The 23,796-nt window shown below is 42.9% G+C and overlaps 1 protein-coding gene across 3 annotated transcripts in view; it reads right to left on the bottom strand.

Moving 5' to 3' along the window:
• The window catches only part of RAI14 (retinoic acid induced 14), a 269,154-nt gene that overhangs the window by 86,393 nt on the left and 158,965 nt on the right, over nucleotides 1–23,796 (bottom strand). For all 3 annotated transcript variants that reach the window (XM_089689447.1, XM_089689445.1, XM_089689446.1), the window contains exon 3: nucleotides 14,476–14,606. In XM_089689447.1, the coding sequence (XP_089545573.1) occupies nucleotides 14,476–14,606 (131 nt within the window). The remainder of the gene's footprint in view (nucleotides 1–14,475; nucleotides 14,607–23,796) is intronic.

Below are 23,796 nucleotides of genomic sequence, written 5' to 3' on the forward strand. Positions count from 1 at the left end.
CTTCCAGCCGCTGGCATCCTATCAACCAATGACATCATCAACTGATAAGTAGGATGGCAGGTGCTTGCACAGCATCCTTGTTCTTCCCTCCCCTGCCCCTCTCCGTCAGCCAAGGGGTCACATTAGCTGAGTGATGGACAGAAACATTGGAATACTAGTCAGTACCAGTGCGTAAAGGTGTATTTGCTTTGGAAGAATAAATCACATTCGGTGTCCTATGTGTGTGTCTTCTTTAAAAGCACCTATGTCCAAGGCCAGTGCTCTCTGCCTTTCATTAGGTATTTGTGAATTAATATATTGTATACAGAGGAATTATTACCCTTTGCATGGTCTAACATCAGCACATTCTCAATTACCGGGATCCTGTAATATTTCATAGGTGTTATCTTCTCCTGAAAAGCCTATTGCATGATGCAATTTTAAATACTGATAAAACACTGTTTAGGCATTGAGATTTCATTCAGTAACTGTTTAAATGATTTTAGAGACTCATTACAATTTCTCAAATCTAAAAATACCAGCTGTGTCCCAATAAATTCTTCCAGTTTTGAACTTCCTTATACATATAGTTACCACCAGGGCTTTTTTTTTCAGTGGGAACAGGGGTGGTAGTTGTGGTGGGGACAAAGTTTCGGCACCTCCAACACTGAATGTGTGTAATGGCAAAGGGTACTGTGGGGTGTGGTGGTGGGTCTGTTTTCGCCATAGAGGTCTATTGTTGCTGGGGGGGGAGTTAATTGTTGCTGAGAAGGATACTGGGAGGGTGTCTATTGTTGCTGGTTGCTGGAGGGTCTTCTGATGCTGGCTGCTGGATGATCTAATGTTGCTGGGGGACTACTGTTGCTGGCAAGGATCTATTGTTGCTTGAGTGGGAACTTATTGTTTCTGGCAAGTCTATTGTTGTTGGAGGGGGACCTATTGTTGTACAGGGGTATTTTGTTGGAGGAGGGCCTATTGTTGCTGAATGGGGATCTATTCTTACTTGGGGGGTATTTTGTTGCAGGAGGGTCTATTGTTGCTGGATAGGGATCTATTGTTGCTAGGGGAATATTTTTTACAGCAGGGTCTATTGTTGCTAGGGGAATATATTTTACAGCAGGATCTATTGTTTCTGGGGGAGTCTATTGCTTCTGCCTGCTTTTCTTGTTATCATTAACAAATTACATGCAAATTATTTAGCACCACAAAATGAGACTCGGTTCTGTATTCTCTAAAAGAGGCAGTACTTGAAGGTGGGTAGTGGGAGGAATCAGGGGATGGTGCTCAGAGGTGGGTAGGGTGTGGAGACAATGGATGACTCAGAAGGGGTTCCTGCACACATTCTCAGAGAAACAAAAGCCCTGGTTACCCCAATAAGGCGCAATGGAAGTAAATCCCTTTATTACTTCTAATTACTAAAAAGGATAAGTTCTGCAATTAGCAGATCATGGGTGCAATGTCAGGCTCCTGCAGACTCTCAGTAGACAGTCTGCCTGTACCTCTCGTATGGGCAGGCAGTTACGGAATTTCAGGATGATCAAAGGCTCTGTCCTCGGACCCCTTCTCTTCTCCATCTACACCACCTCCCTTGGCAAACTCATACACTCCCACGGCTTCAACTATCACCTCTAGGCCGACGACACACAAATTTACCTCTCCACCCCTCACTTCACCCCCTCAGTCTCCGCCCGTATCACCCATCTACTGAACGACATATCAGACTGGATGTCGCTCCATTTCCTCAAGTTAAACCTTTCCAAAACCGAGCTCCTAGTTTTCCCCCAGCCCGCACCCCCCCCCCCCATCCTCTCCATCACACCCAACAACACCACCATCAATCCCACCCCGCAAGCCAAAGTCCTAGGTGTCACCCTGGACTCAAACCTTTCCTTCCAACCCCATGTCCAATCACTAGCAAATTCATGCAGGCTCCACCTCCGCAACATCTCCAAGATACGTACTTTCCTAACCCCAGACACCACTAAACGACTCGTTCACTCCCTTATTATCTCACGTCTGGACTATTGCAACTCCCTTCTCACCGGCCTACCTCATCACAGACTATCTCCGCTTCAGTCTATCCTGAACTCAGCGGCTAGACTCATCCACCTCACCAACTGCTCCTCTTCTGCCACCCCCTTCTGCCTATCCCTTCACTGGCTCCCGATTGCCCAACGCATTAAATTCAAATTACTAACTCTGACATACAAAGCCATCCATAACCATAACGCTGCCCCAAACTACCTCACTGACCTGATACCCAAATACCACCCTACCCGCACCCTTCACTCCGCACAAGACCTCCTACTTTCTAGCTCGCTGGTCTCCTCCTCCCACGCCCGACTGCAGGACTTCTCCAGGACTTCCCCCATCCTATGGAACTCCCTACCCCAATCCATCAGACTGTCACCTACCCTCCTCACCTTCAGGCGCTCCCTAAAAACCCACCTCTTCAGGGAAGCCTACCCCACCCTCACCTAACAGCCGATCTCCTCCACTCCTCCTACCATTCCATCCCCCACAGCCACTTCCTCCTGTACCTCTACCCCCTCCCTCCTAGATTGTAAGCTCGAAAGAGCAGGGCCCTCGAACCCCTTGAGCATTGTATTGTTACTGTATTGTAACATGTACTGTCCCGCCACTTTATTGTACAGAGCTGAGCAAACCTATTGGCGCTATATAAACACTATATAATAATAATCAATGAACTATGCAAGCGCTCACCAGCGCCCTTGCAGTTCATTGAGATCTACAAGCTGTTAGCTGCAATTGCTGATGGTACTTGTAGTTCACTCATTCATGGAACTCTGTGAATGAATGATGTAGCTGTGTGGGCAGAGCCTTAAATGGCCATGCTGTATTTGAATTGTGACAGTGGGTGTGGGGAGAAGGTCCCCAGGCCAGCTGTCACAATGGGAGAACAAATCAGGGTCCTGGCAGGTGCTTTAGTAACATATTACACCAGATGTTACATGTTACTAAAGGTGAACTTATTCTTTAGCCAATTTACACATTTTATTCAGCAATTGGAAAAAAAGGGGCACCATTTGGGGAATAAAAGATCCCCTTCTCCAGTGCCTCTAAGGCTACATTCACACAGGGGTTTTGCTACAGTGCCAATCCCAATGGCAGGAATCTATTGATTCCTTTGGCAAAGTTTGACAGCTCCAAGAGGATAGCCAACACCGAGCCTGTACACTGTAATGACAGGCTGTCAGTGGGGGCAGCTATTTGTGGCACAAGCAGAGATCACCTGCGATGATCATGGCTGAATGCACTTTGTTCAAACAGTCGGGATTCTAATTCGTCACCTCTATCCAAAACTAAAAAAATTGTTTGAGCTTCAGGATACACAGTAGTTTACTTGATTTAAACATCTAATTCCTCCAAATGCTATTAAAGTCTATGTAAAAACTCTAACATTAACCGCTTAAATACCGGGCACTTTCACCCCTTTCCTGCCCAGGCCAATTTTCAGCTTTCAGCACTATCGAACTTTGATGACAATTGCGCGGTCATGCAACACTGTAACCAAGCTAAATTTTTATAATTCTGTTCACACAAATAAATCTTTCTTTTGGTGGTATTTAATCACTACTGTTTTTTTAATTTTTTGCTAAAAATTAAAAAAGACTGAAAATTAACAAAAAAACTTTTTTTTTTGTTTCTGTTATAAAATTGTGCAAGTAATCTTTCTTTATAAATTAGGCCAAAGGGACTCTGCTACATTTCTTTGGTAAAAAATAACCCAAATCAGTGTTTATTATTTAGTCTGTAGAAAAGTTAGAGTCCACAAACTATGGGATATATATCTGAAAAATCATCAATCCTGATGTACTGGTGATGGCTGATGTCATTTCTTGAGGCCCAAAAATGCCAGGATAGTACAAATACCCACTCAAATTACCCCTTTTTTGGAAAGTAGCCAATATGAGTTATTCGGTAAGAGGCATGGTGAGTTTTCTAAAATTGTGATTTTTGGTCACAATTTTTTTGGAAAATGAAGAAATTTAGAAAAAAAAATTTCTCACAATTTATTTTCATATACTGTCACCAGTGCAGTACAATGTCATCATGTAGCTGGTGTGGCAGTGATCAGGGACACTGACTGGTTTATAATTTTTTTTAATTAAAATTTTTTTTTTCTCTTTTATTACATTTTTTCTACTTTTATTTTTTTTTTTACATACTCTGACCATAGCAGTACTGTGTTTATTTATTTCAGGTACTTATATAGCGCTGTCAATTTACGCAGCGCTTTACATATATATTGTACATTCAAATCAGTCCCTAACCCTCAAGGGGTGTACAATCTAAGGTTACCACTATTATTTTTTTTTTATACATTATGATTGGTACACAGAAGTCAGGAGCTGGCGTCCCAACACAAATCCAGAAGTGTTAGCAATCCAAAGGAGATGGACGCTGCTCAAACCAGCCCAATGAATATCAGTATCAGTGTTGGTCTCAGTTGAAGCTCCAGCCACACCACTGATGCGTTTCACCCTGCTCACTAGGTCTTGGTCACAGACGTCCTCATTCTAGCATTGCTCCATGCTATCTCCGTGGACTACAAAACACCTACACCTGTTATAGAGAAGATAAGGAGGTGGTATGTAGTTCTAACACATTCTCTGTCCTAGGGTAATAGCACTGCTCAGTACAGTTGTCACCCTAGGACAAGAAGTGAGGTAATGGCTGGATTACTAGGTTAGAAAAAGAAAAAATGTGTAAAAAAAAAAAGAAAAATTCAGCCCCCGCATCTAAGGTCCTGTAAGCTGCAATACTATCCATTTTTTGTTCTTGGGTTTAGATACGCTTTAACTTCAGAATGCAATGTTGCAGGAGAGTGAACAGAGGAAGTGTGTCCTGCTATGATCGGCATTAGCCTGGGGTGAAATTCTTGTTTCCACACTTCTAAAGAACACTTGAAGAAATAATAACATCTAGAGAAACCTCCTCTGCTTAGCTGTTCCCATGTACACTGCCCTATGTTCTAGTAGTGCTAAAGTGTTTATTGGGAAGACATTAATTCCATTCTCCTGGCTCCATTCCTTAGTCACTGAAGACGTGTCAGTCATCGTCCTATCTAATGACTTGTAGAACTGCCTGTCCACGAATTGTCTGCTGCCAGCCATGGTGCAAGTCTGCCACCACCTGTCAGACATAACTGCATTGAAGTCTAGAGCTGGCCATACACTGGTAGAAGTTTGTTTGAAAGTTTTCATTTTAAGAAGATCCCTTCAATTTTCTAACTGTCAGTGGGGTCAAATCGACGTTCGTTTTCGAATGCAGCGACAGGAAAATTTGAAGGAAATTTTCTCTCAAATGAGCGAATCTCTAACAGTTAAAGTGTTTTTTGTTCTGAAAGGTCTATTCGCTCCAAAAAGTAAATGTTAAAAGAAAACCTTTTTCAAAGCTCTTAACATTCGTTAAGTTATCCGATGTACTGATGAGAATTTTTGTACAAATGTTTGTTCAAAAATCTACTAGTGAGAAAAATTTGTACGAAAATACTCAGTACATTCAACGGCCTGTCATTCGAAAAAGGACTTAAAAATTTAGTTTGCTTTTAACATTCAGTTTTGGAAAAATTGGACTTTACAGAACAAAAACCTCATTCACTGTTAGAAATGTGTTGGAAAAAAAATTTCCATTCGACTCCTTTGAGTTTTCTTGTAACTGTGTTTGAAAACGAATGTCAATTTGACCCTACTAACAGTTAATAAATTGAACAAACATTCTGAAATGAAAAACTATCTAATGAAATTCTACTAGTGTATGGCCACCTTAACTCAGAAGACTAGTCTGGATTTTAGCTGGTGGTCACCACTCTAAGTACAATGACTTTTGTGCAAGGCTCCATCCCCTTGAATAGATTTACCCTATCAGTCCTGGTGGCCACGGAATAAAAGTAAAGGAAAATTCAAAATTTTGAGTTGTCACCAAAATAGGAAGAAAGGGGAAATATTCTACTAAGGACACCGGTTCCAAAAGTAGATTTCTCTTCACTTTAGGGAGATAATTGCTGTGTTGTGTTCTATGGAACAGGAAGTGAAGGAAGGTCTCCCCAATCGGATCTAGAGGGCAAAATAAAACTGACCAGGGTTTTAACCACTCCCCAATCTGTGCAAAACTAAGAGCGAAAATGCTTTGGTCTTAGATATACCACGTGGTAAATACAACCCTTCATTAAAATGATACTTTGCCCTGGTTCACACCAGTGTGATATGACAGTTCCAAATCGGGTGACAAGTTGTAGCACATTGTTGGCAATAGAAGCGTTCAAATTGCTGCAACTCATGTCCCAGCAACTTTGAAAAAGGTTCCTGCACTACTTTTTTTCCAATGTCATTGCGACTTGCATAGACTTCTTTTAAATGAAGTCTCAAGCAGCAATGAAATCGGAGGTGCAAATCGCACTGATCTGCGGCTTTGAAATCGTGGCGAAGTACAGCGATATCAAGGCTGCACTGGTGAGAACCAGGGCTAAATGGGATCCTTATTCTCCAAAAACAATCCATACACATCCACTACTTAGGAACTACACTGCCTCTGAGCACCACAAATCAATATGCTATTTAATTAATTTTTATATTCAAAGCAAACTCCCCCATCCATGTCTCCATGCTGTATTTTGATAAGAAATCCCTTTGAAAAACACCCGCTAGCATTTCTGGCCGTGGCCATCCTGAGTAAGGGCAGATGATTCATGTAACATTTACTTCCTGGAATCCATCTGCCCTTAGCTCAGGCAGCAAGGCATGAGATTGTGCTGAGCTGAGAAAGCCCCTCCTTCCCTCCTGAAGACTCCTAGGATGTATGACATCATTTTGGCCTAGGCAAAAAAACAGGAAGTAACTGAAAAATAATGTAACAAAAAAAGTTTAAAACAAGTAAATATACTTTCCTATCTATTTACTAATGCTAGCAGCATAAGGATTCAAATTAGGCAATGTTGATTGAGAGAGTGAGGTTCTGCTTTAATGGCTCTGTAATCAATTTTTCATTAAAATGTCCTCTTTTTAATGTCCTCTGTGAGTTCCTGACCCTCTCCTTTTCCTCTTACTTCCCTTTGTTTGGATCGAGCAATGCAGGTTAGTAGCAGTCATCTACACTGGCCTATTCACACTACACATCCCATAGTCCATAGTCCATCTTGGGAGTGAGCAAGAGAAGTGGCTACATTCCTACATACAGAGGGACTATGGAGAGTGAAGTATGTATCCAACCTCTAACACCCCAGTGACCAGTCTGCCGAGCGAGGGTATAAGTATATGATGTGCAACCCTCAGGCCTCAGCAGTCCGTAGTGGGAACACTGATTAGGGTAACATCATTGATCTCTACTGGCCTCACGTTCCCAGTGTCGTATTGTCTTCTGCAGCATATCCCCAGCCAAAATTGTAAAATGTCCACACTCTCTGATCCTCATTTTCTCCATTAGGTCTGCATTTTCTGACAATCCTCTCAAGCATTTCACATACTGGACATTATGTGTGGACCTTTGGTGATTTTAGGGGCTTCAATTGAGACCCCCTTGAGCTCATAAGTTGATAACCACTGGTCTAACAGGAAGTCAGATCAAAAAAGCAAAAAAGAGGAATTTGTATATTTGGAGGAGGCTGAGAGCAATAGAAGGAACTTTCTGAGTTAAGAATACATACTTGAGTAGAGTTTAGTGTCACTTTAAGGGTCAGACAAACTCAGTGGGCACAATTCACTAAAGCTTATTGCATGAGTTAAGTCAGTCACATGACCGCATATCTCATGAGATATTGAAAATATCAATTCACTATTGCTAGTATGGGGTATTTACCAAACACAGCAAAAACACTTGGTAAATACTGCATAAAAACACCTTAAAGTCAATTCACAAAAGCAAATAAATAATTAAATGCATGCGATAATTAAGTAGTGGTCCAGGCATGCAGTATGTGCTGGTATCCGTCAGTACTGTCATGGGTTTTTATGGAATGGGTGGCTGCCGAGTCCCTAACAACCTATGAGTCATCAGCTGTCAGCGGGGTTCCCCACTGACAGCTGAAAGTAAAAAAAAAAAATTGCTGTCAATTAAAAAATAATAAAAAAATGGCGTGGGGTCCCCCCCCCCCATTCATACGAAGCCGTTCGGGTTTGGTCTGGATTTTGAGAGGAATCCCCACGCCAAACGTTGGATCTACTTCGGGGGGACATTCTTTTATTTTCCTTCTTTTAATAAAGGACTTGTCAAAGACTGTCTTCTGTCTTTTTCACACTACAGTTTTTTTGTTTGTGAATTTGTAGCGGTACCATGTACCCCATACTCATTCACATGGGGGTGGGCTTTATCTGGGGGCCCTCCAGATTCCGATAAGCCTCCGCCCGCCCACCCTCACAACAACAGGCCAGGGTTGTGGGGAAGGGGCTCTTGTCCCGATCTAAATGGGGACAAGGTGCTTGGGGGGGGAATCACCCCTCCCCCCATGTTGAGGGCATGTGGCTTGGTATGATTCAGGAGGAGGGGGGGCGCTCACTCATCCTCCCCCTTTCCTGACCTGCCGGGCTGCATGCTCAGATAAGGGTCTGGTATGGATTTTGGGGGGACCCCCACTCCATTATTTTTTTACAATTTGGCATGGGGGTTCCCTTCAAAATGCATACCAGACCCGAAAGGCTTGGTATGGGTGGAGGGGGGGGACCCCACACCGTTTTTTAAATAATCTTTTTAATTGCTGGCAATTCTTTCTTTTTGCGGTATCCTACTGCATACTCGGATGCGGCAAGATACAGCTTAGTGAATTGTGCCCAGTGTCTTTAAGAAAGTCCTGCTAAATTAGGTAGTAAATACCACCATTTTGGACACCAACAGGCTATTCAGAGGAGCCCTGGAACACTTCTGTGCCCGCGCACATGGGGTAACACCTCGCCCAAAGGTGTGCTCACCATTTCCCGGGGCCAGGTACGGGCTGCGGTTGTATGAAGAACTGAACATTAAGGCAGTCCCCAACTCAGAGATGAGCCACTCAGCAATAATGTACAAAGTTTCTCTGTGAGATGTTTTGCCCATTACAATTCACACTTGTAAATGATGTATGGTTGCATTCGGAGGGACGTGCAGAGCCTTTGCTCACTCCACCAGTCCAGTGTACCTCTGTTACCTCACTCCCATTACTCGTTACTTTAATGCTTTCCTTCCTGTACCTAATGGTCAGGCCTTAGATCTCCGAAATGGTAGTCTGCTCCTGATGATTGGAGGAAACAGACAGCTAGGGAAGGAGTCAGAGCACCGAACCCCTCGTTACCAGAAAACCTGTCACCTAACCAGGTACCATGCCAATCGAATGGCTGCTTTAGCTGTTCTTCATTTCGGTTACCCATGGCAACTACCTCCTCTTCCTTGCCTTTCGAGTTAACCTTTAGCAGCACTGTCACACATATCCCAAAGTGCTATTACAGACCCAGGTTTTTTAGGATACGCCAAAACACAACATGCACCCCTTGAACAATTTCAGTCCAGGCTCAAAGCAGTTGAGTAACTTAACTTTTACTGAACAGTCAGTGTAACATGTACAACAGGGTAAAACGTTCTTTCCCTAACTAACTCTCGTAGCAGCTGCCCCAGCTTAGCCACACATGCAGAGTCCTTTTGGGTAAAGTCCATTGTTGGAGAGTTTCGAGTGAAGGTGTCCATTGTTATGGGGATCCTAATGAGTTGGTGCTTCAAGGGTGAACCACAAATCCTAGCATGTTTCTGCAACGTTCCTGGTCTCTTACTCGTTCCCGCTCCTAGCCCGGACCTCTTCTTTTTTATATGTCACAGGAAGGGAGGCCAAGTAAGACCAAGTAAGACCATGAACATGATCAGGGAAGGCAGCAAAAATATTAACCCCTAACCTGGGCAGCTGAATGACCTGCCTAAACACTTGATCACAGAAGCAAAAGCTAAAAATCTGAGGTCTCAAGATGCCATTATTTGCATGGCATGTATGTACTCCTATTTGTTTGGACTTCATACATGTACTTAAGTAAATACAAAAACAAACTAGTAGGATGATTTTTCTTCTACTTAAATATGGTCCTAATATAAAGGTGCTTCTATGTCTGCTTCGGACTCAGGATTCCATTGGAGCCCCCTCCCGACTCTTTATACAAACCTTTTTTTCCAGGTCTCTTCAGTCTGGTCGCATGACATCACAAGTCCTCCACACCTTCTTCCTCTGGCAGGGTGCGGATCCTAAATGTTGCACAAAGTGCAGAGCGCTGGGCATCATTCAATCCAGAAGCTAGGAAGTGTTGGGTTTATGAGCACCTTGAAGGTCCCATTATTGGAAGCAGGGACAGAAATTGTCCATGCTAGCAGGGAGCTGCTTCCATGGCCAGGAAGCAACTCTCAGTTGGTAGAAAAGTCAAAGGAAACACTGCTTCCAAATCCACATGTCCTCCCCATAGTGATGCATACACAAGCGTGTCTCCGATCGGTCCACCAAAAATTCCAAGAAATGATGGGCCTCTCTCTGTTGGTGCCACCGTGATAAAAAAACTGTATTGCAAATCCTGAAGAATGTCAAGACACCTGCATGCTGAGTAATGGATTGGTGAGAAGAGTGATAGAGAGATGAGCTCATTAGAGAGCTCCTTCTCCTTTCACTGTCCAGTCACAGGTTGGGGGGTCCCATCCAGTTCTAGGCACGAATGTGCTCTGGGGCAGAAGTGTACGGTGTCACAAGTTAGCCCGCAGTTTCTTGTTTGTGTTCTTACCTTCTTGCTGCAGTCCTGTTCCTGATCCCTTCTCATGTTTGTCTGTGCTCATCCATGGGTGTCATCTGCTGTCCTCTGGATTTTATTTCCTTTCCTTCCATCACTTCCTGGCCCGCCTCCTTGTTTCCCTGTCTAAATAAGACGTGCTCAGACTAGGCCACTTCCTAGTTGTCGGAGCTCCCGTGTGTTACTACTGTCTGAATCCTACATTGACTACTCGTGTACTGACCCCGGCTTCATTCTCTAACCTTGCTTGTTTTCCACCTGTCCTGACCTTGGATTCCGTTTGTCTCCTCCCTTTATACTCTGCTCCCGCAAGCGGTCTCCTCAACCTCAGCTGGGCATACCTGGGGGCCGCGACCTGGTCCCAGCTTGCTGCAAGTCCATCCCCACCATCAGGGGCTCTGGTGAACAAGCAGGCTGGGGCTTAGACTCCGCACCATGGGGAACCCCAAGTTGAGGATCAATAAGAGCTCACTACCACAGGTGCTGACATACGGCTCTTTCACACAGGTGGCCAGACAGTGAGATTTCCAGGCAGTTGAGTTGCACTTGTACCACCACCCCGACTGCCTAGCTAAATTTCACTGCAGCCAGACAGGGCTGTACACATGCTGCGGCCGCGATTCTTTGCTTCATGTCCGTGGCAATTTTAACTCTTGCAGAGTTTGACAGGCTGCACTACAGGGGCGGACTGACAACTCATGGGGCTCCCGGGCAATAGGGGATCATGAGGCCCCTGTGTCCTTGCCCAAACTCAAAAAATCCTATGAAAAAGGTACCAGGGGCATCTCATGGGGCCCCATACTGACCCCAGGCCCTCGGGCAGTGCCCGAGTTTCCAAATGGTCAGTTTGCCCCTGCTGCACCACTTGCAGACGTGCATAATAAAGTCAAAGCGTGTGCACCACAACTGTGAGCTATTAAAGTTGTTGGCACCAAAGAAAGGGATGCCAGGGTTGCTACTAATGGGTAAAGGTGGAGACAATAAGGTAGTGGATATTGCCTGTAGTCATCTTGGGATTACCTGATAGAGACTGACTGGCCATGTAGTACAGTGCAGACTCATCATTGTGGCTATATACGTGTATACATGCAGTTTGTAATGTATGTTAGCCATTACATGTGGATAACTAACTAGGAGTTTCAACAAGGAAAACATACTACTGTACATCTTTGCTCGTGACCCGTCTATCTCTACCCCATGCTTCTAAAATATAACTGAAAATTATGACTTGCACTCAGCTCTGCAGGTGGTATACATACGATTTTACTGGCAGTAAACTATGCCTGAATGAAGAAGAAATCACCGGTCAGCCCATTTAGGAGACATGTGCAGTTATTTTTCCCTAGGAGCAGTCTGCAACTGAAATGAATTTCAGGCGCTCATAATATTTTACAGGACCTTTTCAAATAAAAGAACCTTTCACTCCTTTCATGAAGAAGATTGCTACATTTTTGTGGTCAACGAACAGAAAGGAGACATTTAACTGAGACGCCCTATTTAGCGTAGAACACTAAGAATTGAGAAGGGTAGAAAAATGCTGAACCACATAGCCATGTCCATCTGTTCAAAGTTTACATCAGATTCCTTAACATGTTCAAAACCAAAACCCCCAAACAGATCAAGCTGGGGATTCTTAGTCAAAATATTCTGTAACTGAACACAGTCTGTAACAGCTACAGTACATAGGGATTCCAGCCTTCACCTACTGCAGAGGTCTGCTCCACTAGCAAATTCTGCATGGTGGCCAGCATCGTTTTCTGAAACACCCTACAGTGCTGAAGTTGTGTTTTTTTGACTATCAACCTGTTCACATTGTAAATGCAGATAAATACCGTATATACTCGAGTATAAGCCGACCCGAATATAAGCCGAGGTACCTAATTTTACCACAAAAAACTGGGAAAAACTATTGACTCGAGTATAAGCCGGTGGTGTCAGTGGGGGGAGGAATAGTGCCCCATCGTTGGTGTCAGTGGGGGGAGGAATAGTGCCCCATCGTTGGTGTCAGTGGGGGGAGGAAGAGTGCCCCATCGTTGGTGTCAGTGGGGGGAGGAATAGTGCCCCTGCTCCAGCCTGGGCTCGCTCGCTCCCTCCCTCTCCCATGGTACACACTTACCGGTCAGATGTCTTCCTTCTCCGGCCGCTCTCCTCCTCTTCACTCGCTCGATCTTCACGGTGCCGCTCGGCTCCTCCTCTCCAAGCTCCACCTCCTCGCCGGTGATTGGGCGCCTGTGTGCCTCTCCTGAGCTACAGTTCCGGCGGCCAATCACCGGCGAGGATTGATCCCGGGGGTGTGTCCAGATGACAGGGACGGCATGTCATCCCGCCCACACCTGCAGACGTTGACTCGAGTATAAGCCGAGGGGGCCGTTTTTCAGCACAAAAAATGTGCTGAAAAACTCGGCTTATACTCGAGTATATACGGTATTAATTCTTAACCAGTTCCAGCCAGGGCCAATTCTGACATTCCTCTCATACATGTCAAAATCAGCATCTTTTGCTAGAAATTTACTTTGAACTCCTAAATATTATATATATATATATATATATATATATATATATATATATATATATATATATATATATATATTTAAGTAGAGGCCTGGGAGAATTAAATGGTTGTTGTTGCAATTTTTTATGTTGCATAATATTTGTGCAGCAGTTTATCAAATGTAAATTTTCTAGAAAACATACACTTTAATGAGTTGTAGTTCACACAAACACAATATAATACCCAATTTGTCTGTATACCATAAAAGATGATGTTAGGTTGCGTAACTAAATACCTAACATTTCACGCTTTAAAACGGAGTATGCTCGTGGAACGGTGACAAATCATGGAACCTAAAACTATCCATAGGTGACGCTATAAAAGCCTTTACAGGTTACCTGTTTAGAGGTACACAGGAGGTCTGGTGCTAGAATTATTGGTCTTGCGCTGACGCTCTGGACGTCAGATTTACATATGCATGGGGGACCTATGTGCATGTGTGGATTTGCACACGAGCATATTGGAACTTTAAATTATTTATTTATTACACTGTACCTTTATTTATTTTTGCATCAACTTTATAGCTATCACAAGGGGCGAACAACATGCTTGTGATAGAATGGGCCGTGACAGGTCCTTTTAATGGAGAAATCTGGGGTCTCAAAGCAAGATCAATTTGGTCAGAAGCTTTCAGAAGCTGGTAAAGGCTTGTTGAAACCACATCTGAAGGACAAAATTCTCATCGGTTCCAGTTTCTGACATCAAAGAAAGAAACATCATTTCCTTTCACTCTGTACAGCATTGGATCAGACCGGTTGCATTCTAACCAGGTTCCCTAACAGGACGGGTGACCTGTGAAAGTAATCCCGTGGCTCTATAGCTGCTCGGATCACTTTTACTATGTAGGGAAAGAAAAAATTAAACCTTGATTATTGCTGCAGGGAGATATCAACCCAAGAGCACACTGGTATGTCCTATTGATCGGAAGTGGTTAAAATACATCTAATGCCTCAAGAGCTTTGGCTGTACTTCTCCTTTAAGACCTCTCCATCAATAGTGCAGCACTGCCTTTTTTTGGGGGAGTCACCAGAAAGAAATGACATTCAGCAGATGGTTTGTGAAGGCAATGGTAGATTCCAAATTTCTCTCAATGTGATTGCTCCTGCCTCATACATAGGATGATGGTTATCTTAAATATGTAACAATATTGTTCAATATAAGACTTTGCTGTACATTGCTGGTGGTAGATCTTTGACTTACGCTGTTTTTCCTTCGCTGTCCAACTTAGTGGCCACCACCCCTTTCTTCCCCAGAAGAGCAGACACTTTGTCCGTTTCCCCATGATCCACGGCTTGTAGCAAACGATCGTCATTTTTGTTCCACTCGTTAGTCTACAAAAAAAAAAGAAAACGCATTAATGAATGTAGCTGGCCATAATCCAGTTCCTGATGCGATATGTATAAACCTTAAAATACCTGGAACCTCATGCAAACCCCTAAAACAAATGGGAAATCCAAGCTTAGAAAATCCATTTCTGATCTAGACGGCAGCTACGGAGCTCTGAGCAGACCCGTGCAATTCATGCAGCTTGATCTTCATCAACGTAACATTACTGGTAGTACATAATGCACTGAAGGCCGCAGCTCCAGAAACAGAAGGTAGAAACTCCTACACACTCCTAGTATCTTAGAATGTCTCCTGAGATAGGCCTGGTATTTGCTAACAAAGAAAGCTGGCCATTAAAACTAAAGTAAATCTCTTAAATCAGTTTCAAAACGGCTCCAAGGCAACGGAATTGTTAAATTACATCATGATATATCCGAGTAAAGTGTATGAGAAGGAACCAGGATCTCCTGTGAGCTGAAAATATTTGCCTTCTGATGATGGATAATGATTTGCCCAATTGCCCTAAATATAGAGCAGGCAGTGTTGGCCAATCATTAACTACAGAAATATGACTGCTATTTCAAAGAACATCATCACATATTCATCTGTAAAAACTGCTCTTCTTGCAGTTGGCTTACTAATGTCAAATAGGTTGCTCACATTGTAAGGGAAGTTGCACTTTGCAAGGGAATTTTCCCAAGAGTTTAGTGGATGTGGAGGAGTTTCACTTTGCAACAAAGACCCAATCACATGCAGGGAAATTTTTAAAAAAGCATTTTTGCACATGACTGGATGATGGAAGTCAGCAGATTTTCAGTTCACTCACCAAGCTCTAGGGACAATTCTCTTACAAAGTGCAACTTCCCTTGCAAAGTGAACCACCTGATTGTCATTAGTAAATTAACCCCTATGCGTCTGTAAGATCAGTCATAGATAAACATGGTAAGTGTAGTCTAGTGCACTACAGAAGTGCCTTTTGTTTAACTGCTTGCCAATCCGTCACAATACATATACTGCAACGGGGCAGCAGCAACAGGCACAACGACATACTGGTACATTGCTGTCAACTTGTGGGCGTCTGGTGGGCCCCCGCCCGCCTGCTCCCGCTGTGATTGGACACTGTGGACGTTTGTCAACAGATCAATGATTCATGGCCAGGACCTGCTGATAGGCTGTGTCGAATCACAGCCTAGAGCAGTAGTATCCAGAGTGTGGCCCAGGAGCCAGATGGAGCCATTTGCTTGCTTTTATCCAGCCCTTGGGGCATTATTTAAACCACTCACATTAACAATAGAGCATAATTCCCCCCACGGACACCAACGAAGGGTCACAATTCCTCCCAATAAAACCAAAGATGGGACACAATTTCTCCCAATGACACCAACAATGGGGCCCAATGACACTAATGAAGGGGCACAATTCCTCACAATGACACCAACGATGGGGCACAATTCCTCGCAATGACACCAACGATGGGGCACAATTCCTCTCAATAATACCATAGATGGTGTTGGAGACATCAGGACCTTTTTATACTCGTACAGGTCACAGTCTGACCAGTATGAGTCAGCAGTGAAAAGAAAAATCAATGTGTAGTAAAAAAGCAGCACACAGTACACACATAACACATTGTTAAGTATACAATTAACCTCTTGATTGCACCTGGATGTACACCTCTTTCCAGTCAGTGTCATTAGTACAGTGACAGTGCATATTATTAACATTGATCACTGTATTACTGTCACTGGTAATGTCAGTGACAGTCAGTTTCCCCCAGTGAGAGTGTCAGATTGCCCGCCGCATTCTCACAGTCCCACAATAAGTCGCTGATTGCTGCCATTACTAGTATAAATAAATAAATAAAAAAAAATACTAGTGTATATCCCATAGTTTGTAAATGCTATAACTTTCACGCAAACCCATTAATATACACTTATTGGAATTTTTTTTTTTTTTTTACCAGAGCCATGTATCAGAATACATTTTGGCCTGACTTATAGAGAAATTCTTTTTTTAAATTCATTTTTTTTTAATCCCTACTTACCTGGTGTTGAGTTCTGTACATTTCAGAGACTTACCCATCCAGCGGATCCAGAGTTGTCCAATTAAGATCACCTTCTCTTCTGGCAGTGCTCGGTCCCGCATCGCCGTGTTTTGGCATGATGTCAACCTGTTTCAGGTTCAGCCGGCGCGCCTCCCGATTATGTCCCCTCTTGGCCTGCCCCTCCATTATTATTGAATGACGGGCTTTGTCTCCTGGGATATGCATGTCACAAAGGGAGGACAGTGCATATAATTTGCAAGGAGGGGGAACCAATCAATTTATTTTAAAAAATAGGTAGAGGAAAAAAAATAGGTGCTATCCGAGCCGAGGACCAGAGGAGGGATCATACTTTAGAGGGTGAAGATCTGCTTTAAATTGTTATGAGAGTCCTGAGAATTATTGCAATTTTAGCTAACTGCACGATTCCTTCGCAGGGGTGGCTCTGTAAATTTAGGTAGGAGCTGTGGGACGATAATCCTTTGGGGGTTGTGGAATTAAGGTTGAGATGCTGCAGGACCCCCATAGTGATGTGTCTTTGTGCAATATATCCTTGTGTTGCTCCAGCTTCTGCTTCCAGTTACAATTTAATTATGGTACAGCTCCTATACGGCGGTCTGTTTACATAATTCCACAGAGAGATTGCCGGGATTCTATGATGAATTATCGCAACATATGGAAACACGGGTCTGAAGTTTCCATGGACAAAGAAAGATATGTGAAACTTCCCACTACGTTGTCATTTCTTCGTTGTGCATGATCATTGCTTAGTTTCTCTCTTATTTCTTAAAGTATATGTGGACCCTCACCTTGTAAAACAACCCGTTCAGTTTAAAACAGAAATGAAAAACAAAACATTTGTTCTCAGTTGCATAAGGAGCTCACAGAGATGGGAGCGGAGAAACAGCATCACGCTGGTCTTCCCAAGGAATGGCTGTGCAGGGGGGGGGTGTCAGAACAAGTCTGATCGTTGGAAGAGAGAAGGTTGAGTTTCTAGCATAGCTAGAGAACTGACCATGTTCTCATGACTAGTGTGGTCAGTTTTTAATAGGAAAGCAGAGGGACTGGCAGGAACACCAGGAATTTCACACAAAGGAAGCAATACAAAGAGAACAAGTTTGTTACAAGTAAATGCTACAGCAAGCACATATCAGGAATATGAAATGTTAGGTTTACGTATTATTTAACTGAAGGGACCTTAGCCAAACATACATTTTTTCAATAGCTGTAAAGTGTATCTAAAGTCCAGCTATCTGTTGGTCATCCTGACCATTGTTACCAGAACCGAAAGTGATGAAAAATCCAAAAATGTGAGATGCCACCAGGAACAGGAATATAAGGGAAATGGGGACACTTGCATATGTCAAACCAAAAATAACAAAAAACTAATTTAGTACTTCTTTTGAATATACATACATTTCCCCATGTTTTATCCTTTTAAACTTGGTGCCAGTACAGAAATAAACAGAAACAAAGTATGCAGAAATAAACAGAAACAAAGTATGCTCCTACTGTCCTCTTTGACGTGACAACACAGCTCAGAATTCCTAAGCACGTGGTGTCAGCCCTGCCTACTACATTTCTGATTATTTCTTCCCCTCTTCTCATCTCCATAATCCCTCCTTGTGCACAGGCAGAGATCACAGGAAGTTATCAGCTCACACAATTTCTGGCTACATCAACAGGTATTTTGTGCACTTATGGAATAAATATAATAAAGAAATGTAAATGGTATATTTAAAAGACCAAAAAGAAGTAAATACAGTCAGGTCCATAAATATTGGGACATCGACACAATTCTAACATTTTTGGCTCTATACACCACCTCAATGGATTTGAAATGAAACAAACAAGATGTGCTTTAACTGCAGGCTGTCAGCTTTAATTTGAGGGTATTTACATCCAAATCAGGTGAACGGTGTAGGAATTACAACAGTTTGCATATGTGCCTCTCACTTGTTAAGGGACCAAAAGTAATGGGACAGAAAATCATTAATCAAACTTTCACTTTTTAATACTTGGTTGCAAATCCTTTGCGGTCAATTACAGCCTGAAGTCTGGAACGCATAGACATCTCCAGACGCTGGGTTTCATCCCTGGTGATGCTCTGCCAGGCCTCTACTGCAAATGTCTTCAGTTCCTGCTTGTTCTTGGGGCATTTTCCCTTCAGTTTTGCCTTCAGCAAGAGAAAAGCATGCTCAATCGGATTCAGGTCAGGTGATTGACTTGGCCATTGCATAACATTCCACTTCTTTCCCTTAAAAAGCTCTTTGGTTGCTTTTGCAGTATGCTTTGGGTCATTGTCCATCTGCACTGTGAAGCGGCGTCCAATGAGTTGTGAAGCATTTGGCTGAATATGAGCAGATAATATTGCCTGAAACACTTCAGAATTCATCCTGCTGCTTTTGTCAGCAGTCACATCATCAATAAATACAAGAGAACCAGTTCCATTGGCAGCCATACATGCCCACGCCATGACACTACCACCACCATGCTTCACTGATGAGGTGGTATGCTTAGGATCATGAGCAGTTCCTTTCCTTCTCCACATTCTTCTCTTCCCATCACTCTGGTACAAGTTGATCTTGGTCTCATCTGTCCATAGGATGTTGTTCCAGAACTGTGAAGGCTTTTTTAGATGTTGTTTGGCAAACTCTAATCTAGCCTTCTTGTTTTTGAGGCTCACCAATGGTTTACATCTTGTGGTGAACCCTCTGTATTCACTCTGGTGAAGTCTTCTCTTGATTGTTGACTTTGACACACATACACCTACCTCCTGGAGAGTGTTCTTGATCTGGCCAACTGTTGTGAAGGGTGTTTTCTTCACAAAGGAAAGAATTCTTCGGTCATCCACCACAGTTGTTTTCCGTGGTCTTCTGGGTCTTTTGGTGTTGCTGAGCTCACCGGTGCGTTCCTTCTTTTTAAGAATGTTCCAAACAGTTGTTTTGGCCACGCCTAATGTTTTTGCAATCTCTCTGATGGGTTTGTTATGTTTTTTCAGCCTAATGATGGCTTGCTTCACTGATAGTGACAGCTCTTTGGATCTCATCTTGAGAGTTGACAGCAACAGATTCCAAATGCAAATAGCACACTTGAAATGAACTCTGGACCTTTTATCTGCTCATTGTAATTGGGATAATGAGGGAATAACACACACCTGGCCATGGAACAGCTGAGAAGCCAATTGTCCCATTACTTTTGGTCCCTTAACAAGTGGGAGGCACATATGCAAACTGTTGTAATTCCTACACCGTTCACCTGATTTGGATGTAAATACCCTCAAACTAAAGCTCACAGTCTGCAGTTAAAGCACATCTTGTTTGTTTCATTTCAAATCCATTGTGGTGGTGTATAGAGCCAAAAATGTTAGAATTGTGTCGATGTCCCAATAATTATGGACCTGACTGTAAGTGATGTTAGTTGCTGGGGTATACATACACTTATAGTGATAACTGTCAAAGAGGGCGTTGAAGAAGTTTTCTCACTGATGTTTTTTTCTTCTATACAGCAGTAAAGGGAAACCTCTGGTATGGGACACAGATTCATGTAAAAAACAGACTTGAAGTTTTAAAATCAAAACTTGTGAGCTGCTAAATTTCTTATTTTGTACCAAGTACAATTGTGAATTTCACATAAGAGGTGAATTAAGAAGCACTGAATTTATACATTTTAAGTGAACAAGAATTTTTGAAGGATCATATATGGACATTTCTGTTGGCTATGTATATGAACATAGTGGATTTATTCAATTATAGCACTGTTTATTGGAGCACATGTATATATAGATTTATGATTTGTCACTATAGGTAATAGTGGAGCACAATTTGACATTTATATTTAGACTTGTTTTTTTAACCTTTCTCTGCTCTATCGAAATATGGGAGAAACAGACACATTAAAAATAAATAATGCCGTTAGGTGCTTTTAGTATCAGTTGTATATATCTATGCAGTTCTAGATCTGGAGGCTCCACCCACGGCCCATGGGCTACATTTGGCTTGCTACAAGAATTTGTCTGGGCTGCAACTGGGGGCACTGGGTATCCTCGATGTGTAGAGATTGAGGATTAATATCAGCAGAGGCTGACTTTGGTTTCCGTTTCAACCCCCCAACCCACACCCTGACTCTGTAACGGGAGAATTTGATGGGGATGCTGATGGGAACCCTGATGTAGGAGGGACTTATGATGGGGACCCTGATGTAAAGAGGACTCCGATGGGATGTAAGAGGGGACCCTATTGGGGACCCTGGAATAAGGGGGGTAATTTAACTTTGACCAAGACGAAAGGGGTGACTCTAATGAGGACTATAATGTAGGGGAGACTGATGGAGATTTGTAAAATATAGAATATATTCTATGCGCATACTTAAAGTGGTTGTAAACCCTTACATATACTCAATGAAATGATTGGCCTTAGGTGATGCACAAAGATGAAACAAATCCTTCTACATACGTTGTATCTGTTTCTCTGCAGTTTTCTCTTCTTTACATCCGTTCAGAGTCCAGAATTTATATAGCTTGTTGAAGCTGCCAAAAAAAAAGGGTGCAGACAGCTGAAATTACACACTGCAGAGCTCAGTGGGGAGAGCACTGAGAGCTGATTGGAGGGAAGGGACACCCCCCTTCACACAGCTCACCAGGAGCAGAGCCAAAGCTGTCAATCTGCAAGAGGTCCCTCCCCTGTCACTATTTTCCTCTTGGTGTCAGGAAAACTTGTCCAAAGAAATTCATGCTGCTAGCAGAGGAAACAAGCAGCAGGCAGAATTGACACTTAGTGCTCTTAATTGAGACAAGAACACACTATAGATGGATATGCTTTGTTCAAATTTCATGTCTGAGGTTTACGACTATAATAGTGTGGAAACCCCTGTTCTAGATAAAAAATGCACCATATTTTACCCATAAGAAGGTTGAATTACTAAAGACAAATAGACTTTTCACTTTGCAAGTGGATTTTCCTCAAAGCTTGATGAGTGATGAGTGAAAAATAGCAAAAATGCTATTTTTTTTATTTTCCTTGCATGTTATGGGTATTCGCAAAGTGAAATTTCACCACATTCACTTAGCTCTGGGGAAAATTCTCTTGCAAGTGAACAGCCTTTTTGCCCTTTAGTAAATCAACCCCAAGGTATCCACGTTAATCAATACCACCACAAGGGTCACTGTGAGTTCAATGTACTCTGAGAGGTCACAGGAGAAAAGGTCAGGTGTCTCCCGCTGTGACTGGAAAGCATTTTCTCCAATGCGCAAAATCACTTCCCAAAAATCTGTAAAACACAGTTCTTTTCCTGAGCAATACCCCCTTCATTGGGGTTCCTGACAGAAGCAGGGAGATGAGTCAGATGCTAAGCAATGTCTTCTTGGTTAACATTCATCAATAATGTATATTTATAGGTACAACTTTTTAAAGTTTTGGATAGAGTGGTAAGAGACTAAAACCCGACAAAATTACAGAATGGTTAAAACTTACATTTTGTCCAGACATGGGCTTTAAGGTTAGCATTTATATGATATTATTATTATACAGTATTTATAAAGTGCCAATAGTTCGCTCAGCGCTGTACATTACAAAGGGGGGCAGAACATGCGACAGTACAATAACAATACAATGCGATACACGAGGGGTTCGAGGGCCCTGCTCCTGGAGCTTACAATCTAGGAGGGAGGGGATAGTGGTACAGGAGGAAATAGCTGTGGGGGATGGAGTGGTAGGAAGAGTGGAGGAGGTCGGGAATTAGCAGGGGGTGGGGTAGGCTTCCCTGAGAGGAGAGTAGGTAATAGTCTGATGGGTTGGGGCAGGGAGTTCCAGAGCATGGGTGACGCCCTGGAGAAGTCCTGGAGGCGGGCATGAGAGGAGGAGACTAGGGAACTAGAGAGAAGGAGGTCTTGTGAGGAGCGGAGGGTGCGTTTTGGGTGGTATTTGGATATTAGGTCAGTAATGTAGTTTGGGGCAGTATTATGGACAGCTTTGTATGTCAGTGTTAGGATTTTGAATTTGATCTGCTGAGCAATCGGAAGCCAGTGGAGGGATTGGCAGAGGGGGGTGGCAGAAATGGAGCGGTTGGTAAGGTGGATGAGTCTGGCTGCCATATTCAGGATCGATTGAAGCGGGGATAGTCTGTGGTGAGGCAGGCCAGTGAGGAGGGAGTTGCAGTAATCGAGTCGTGATATGATGAGGGAGTGGATGAGCTGCTTAGTGGTTTCTGGGGTTAGGAAAATGAAAGTGAAGACATTGTTCATGCCACTTTTGTCTCTAATAATAAACCTGGTTGAATCTTGAGAGAGTTCACCAGATGACCTATGTCAACTCCCAAGAAGCAGTCTCTTCATAATTTTGCTGCTATGGTGCTTAGGGCAATTCTTGACCACTCTCTTGCTTGATAGGCTCTAAAATAAATACCAACACATAGCACTGATGAAGCACGGTGAGGAATCTTCGGTTTTTGAAAGCCCAGGTGAGCATTTTTCGAGATGGAAGATTTGCAAGACTGTTTGACCACGCCAAAGACATTTATTCATCCTTGGAGAACTTTATTAGGAATTTCAGCAGCAATAAATTAAGGATTTAGGTCAAATGGAAAGCACAAATAGAAAAGCTGAAAAGCAAAACCGTTGTGTGACTTGCTGAATACATGCCAGCAAGGTTGCATTGAGTAAAGCCTAGTACACACTATGAGAAAGTCAAATGACCAGTCATTCGATTTTCCACGAAAATGTGTATCATGATAAAGTCAGAATGGTGTTGACTTGTAAGATCATTCTCGGCCGACAAAGGCAAACATAGGCAAAAATAGCTACGTACTAGTATATGATCTTTCTTTGCTTCTGAGCATGCGTGTTTTTATCTATTCAGTTATTTCTGTACACATTAAGCAAAAATTGGACATTATGTTCACGTACGAAAAAAACTTTCTAGCTTGCACCCTCAGTTTTCGTTGTCCGAAAAGTCAGAATTGGCTGTCGACAGCATCATACTAACAATCAGATAATTAGTCGATCGTTCCTCGTATGGAAATGTTCGTGTGATTTTCTTATTGTATGTATGGGCCATAAGACAGTCTTCAAGTTTACAAAGGGCAATATAACACAGCCGTGCATTACCTTTATCTTGAAGCTTGACTTGACCATGTATGTATGAATACAATTAACTAAG

This window comes from Staurois parvus, unplaced genomic scaffold (genome assembly GCF_062004578.1).
Source record: "Staurois parvus isolate SC_StPar_1 unplaced genomic scaffold, SC_StPar_1.0 ptg000475l, whole genome shotgun sequence".
Taxonomy (NCBI): domain Eukaryota; kingdom Metazoa; phylum Chordata; class Amphibia; order Anura; family Ranidae; genus Staurois; species Staurois parvus.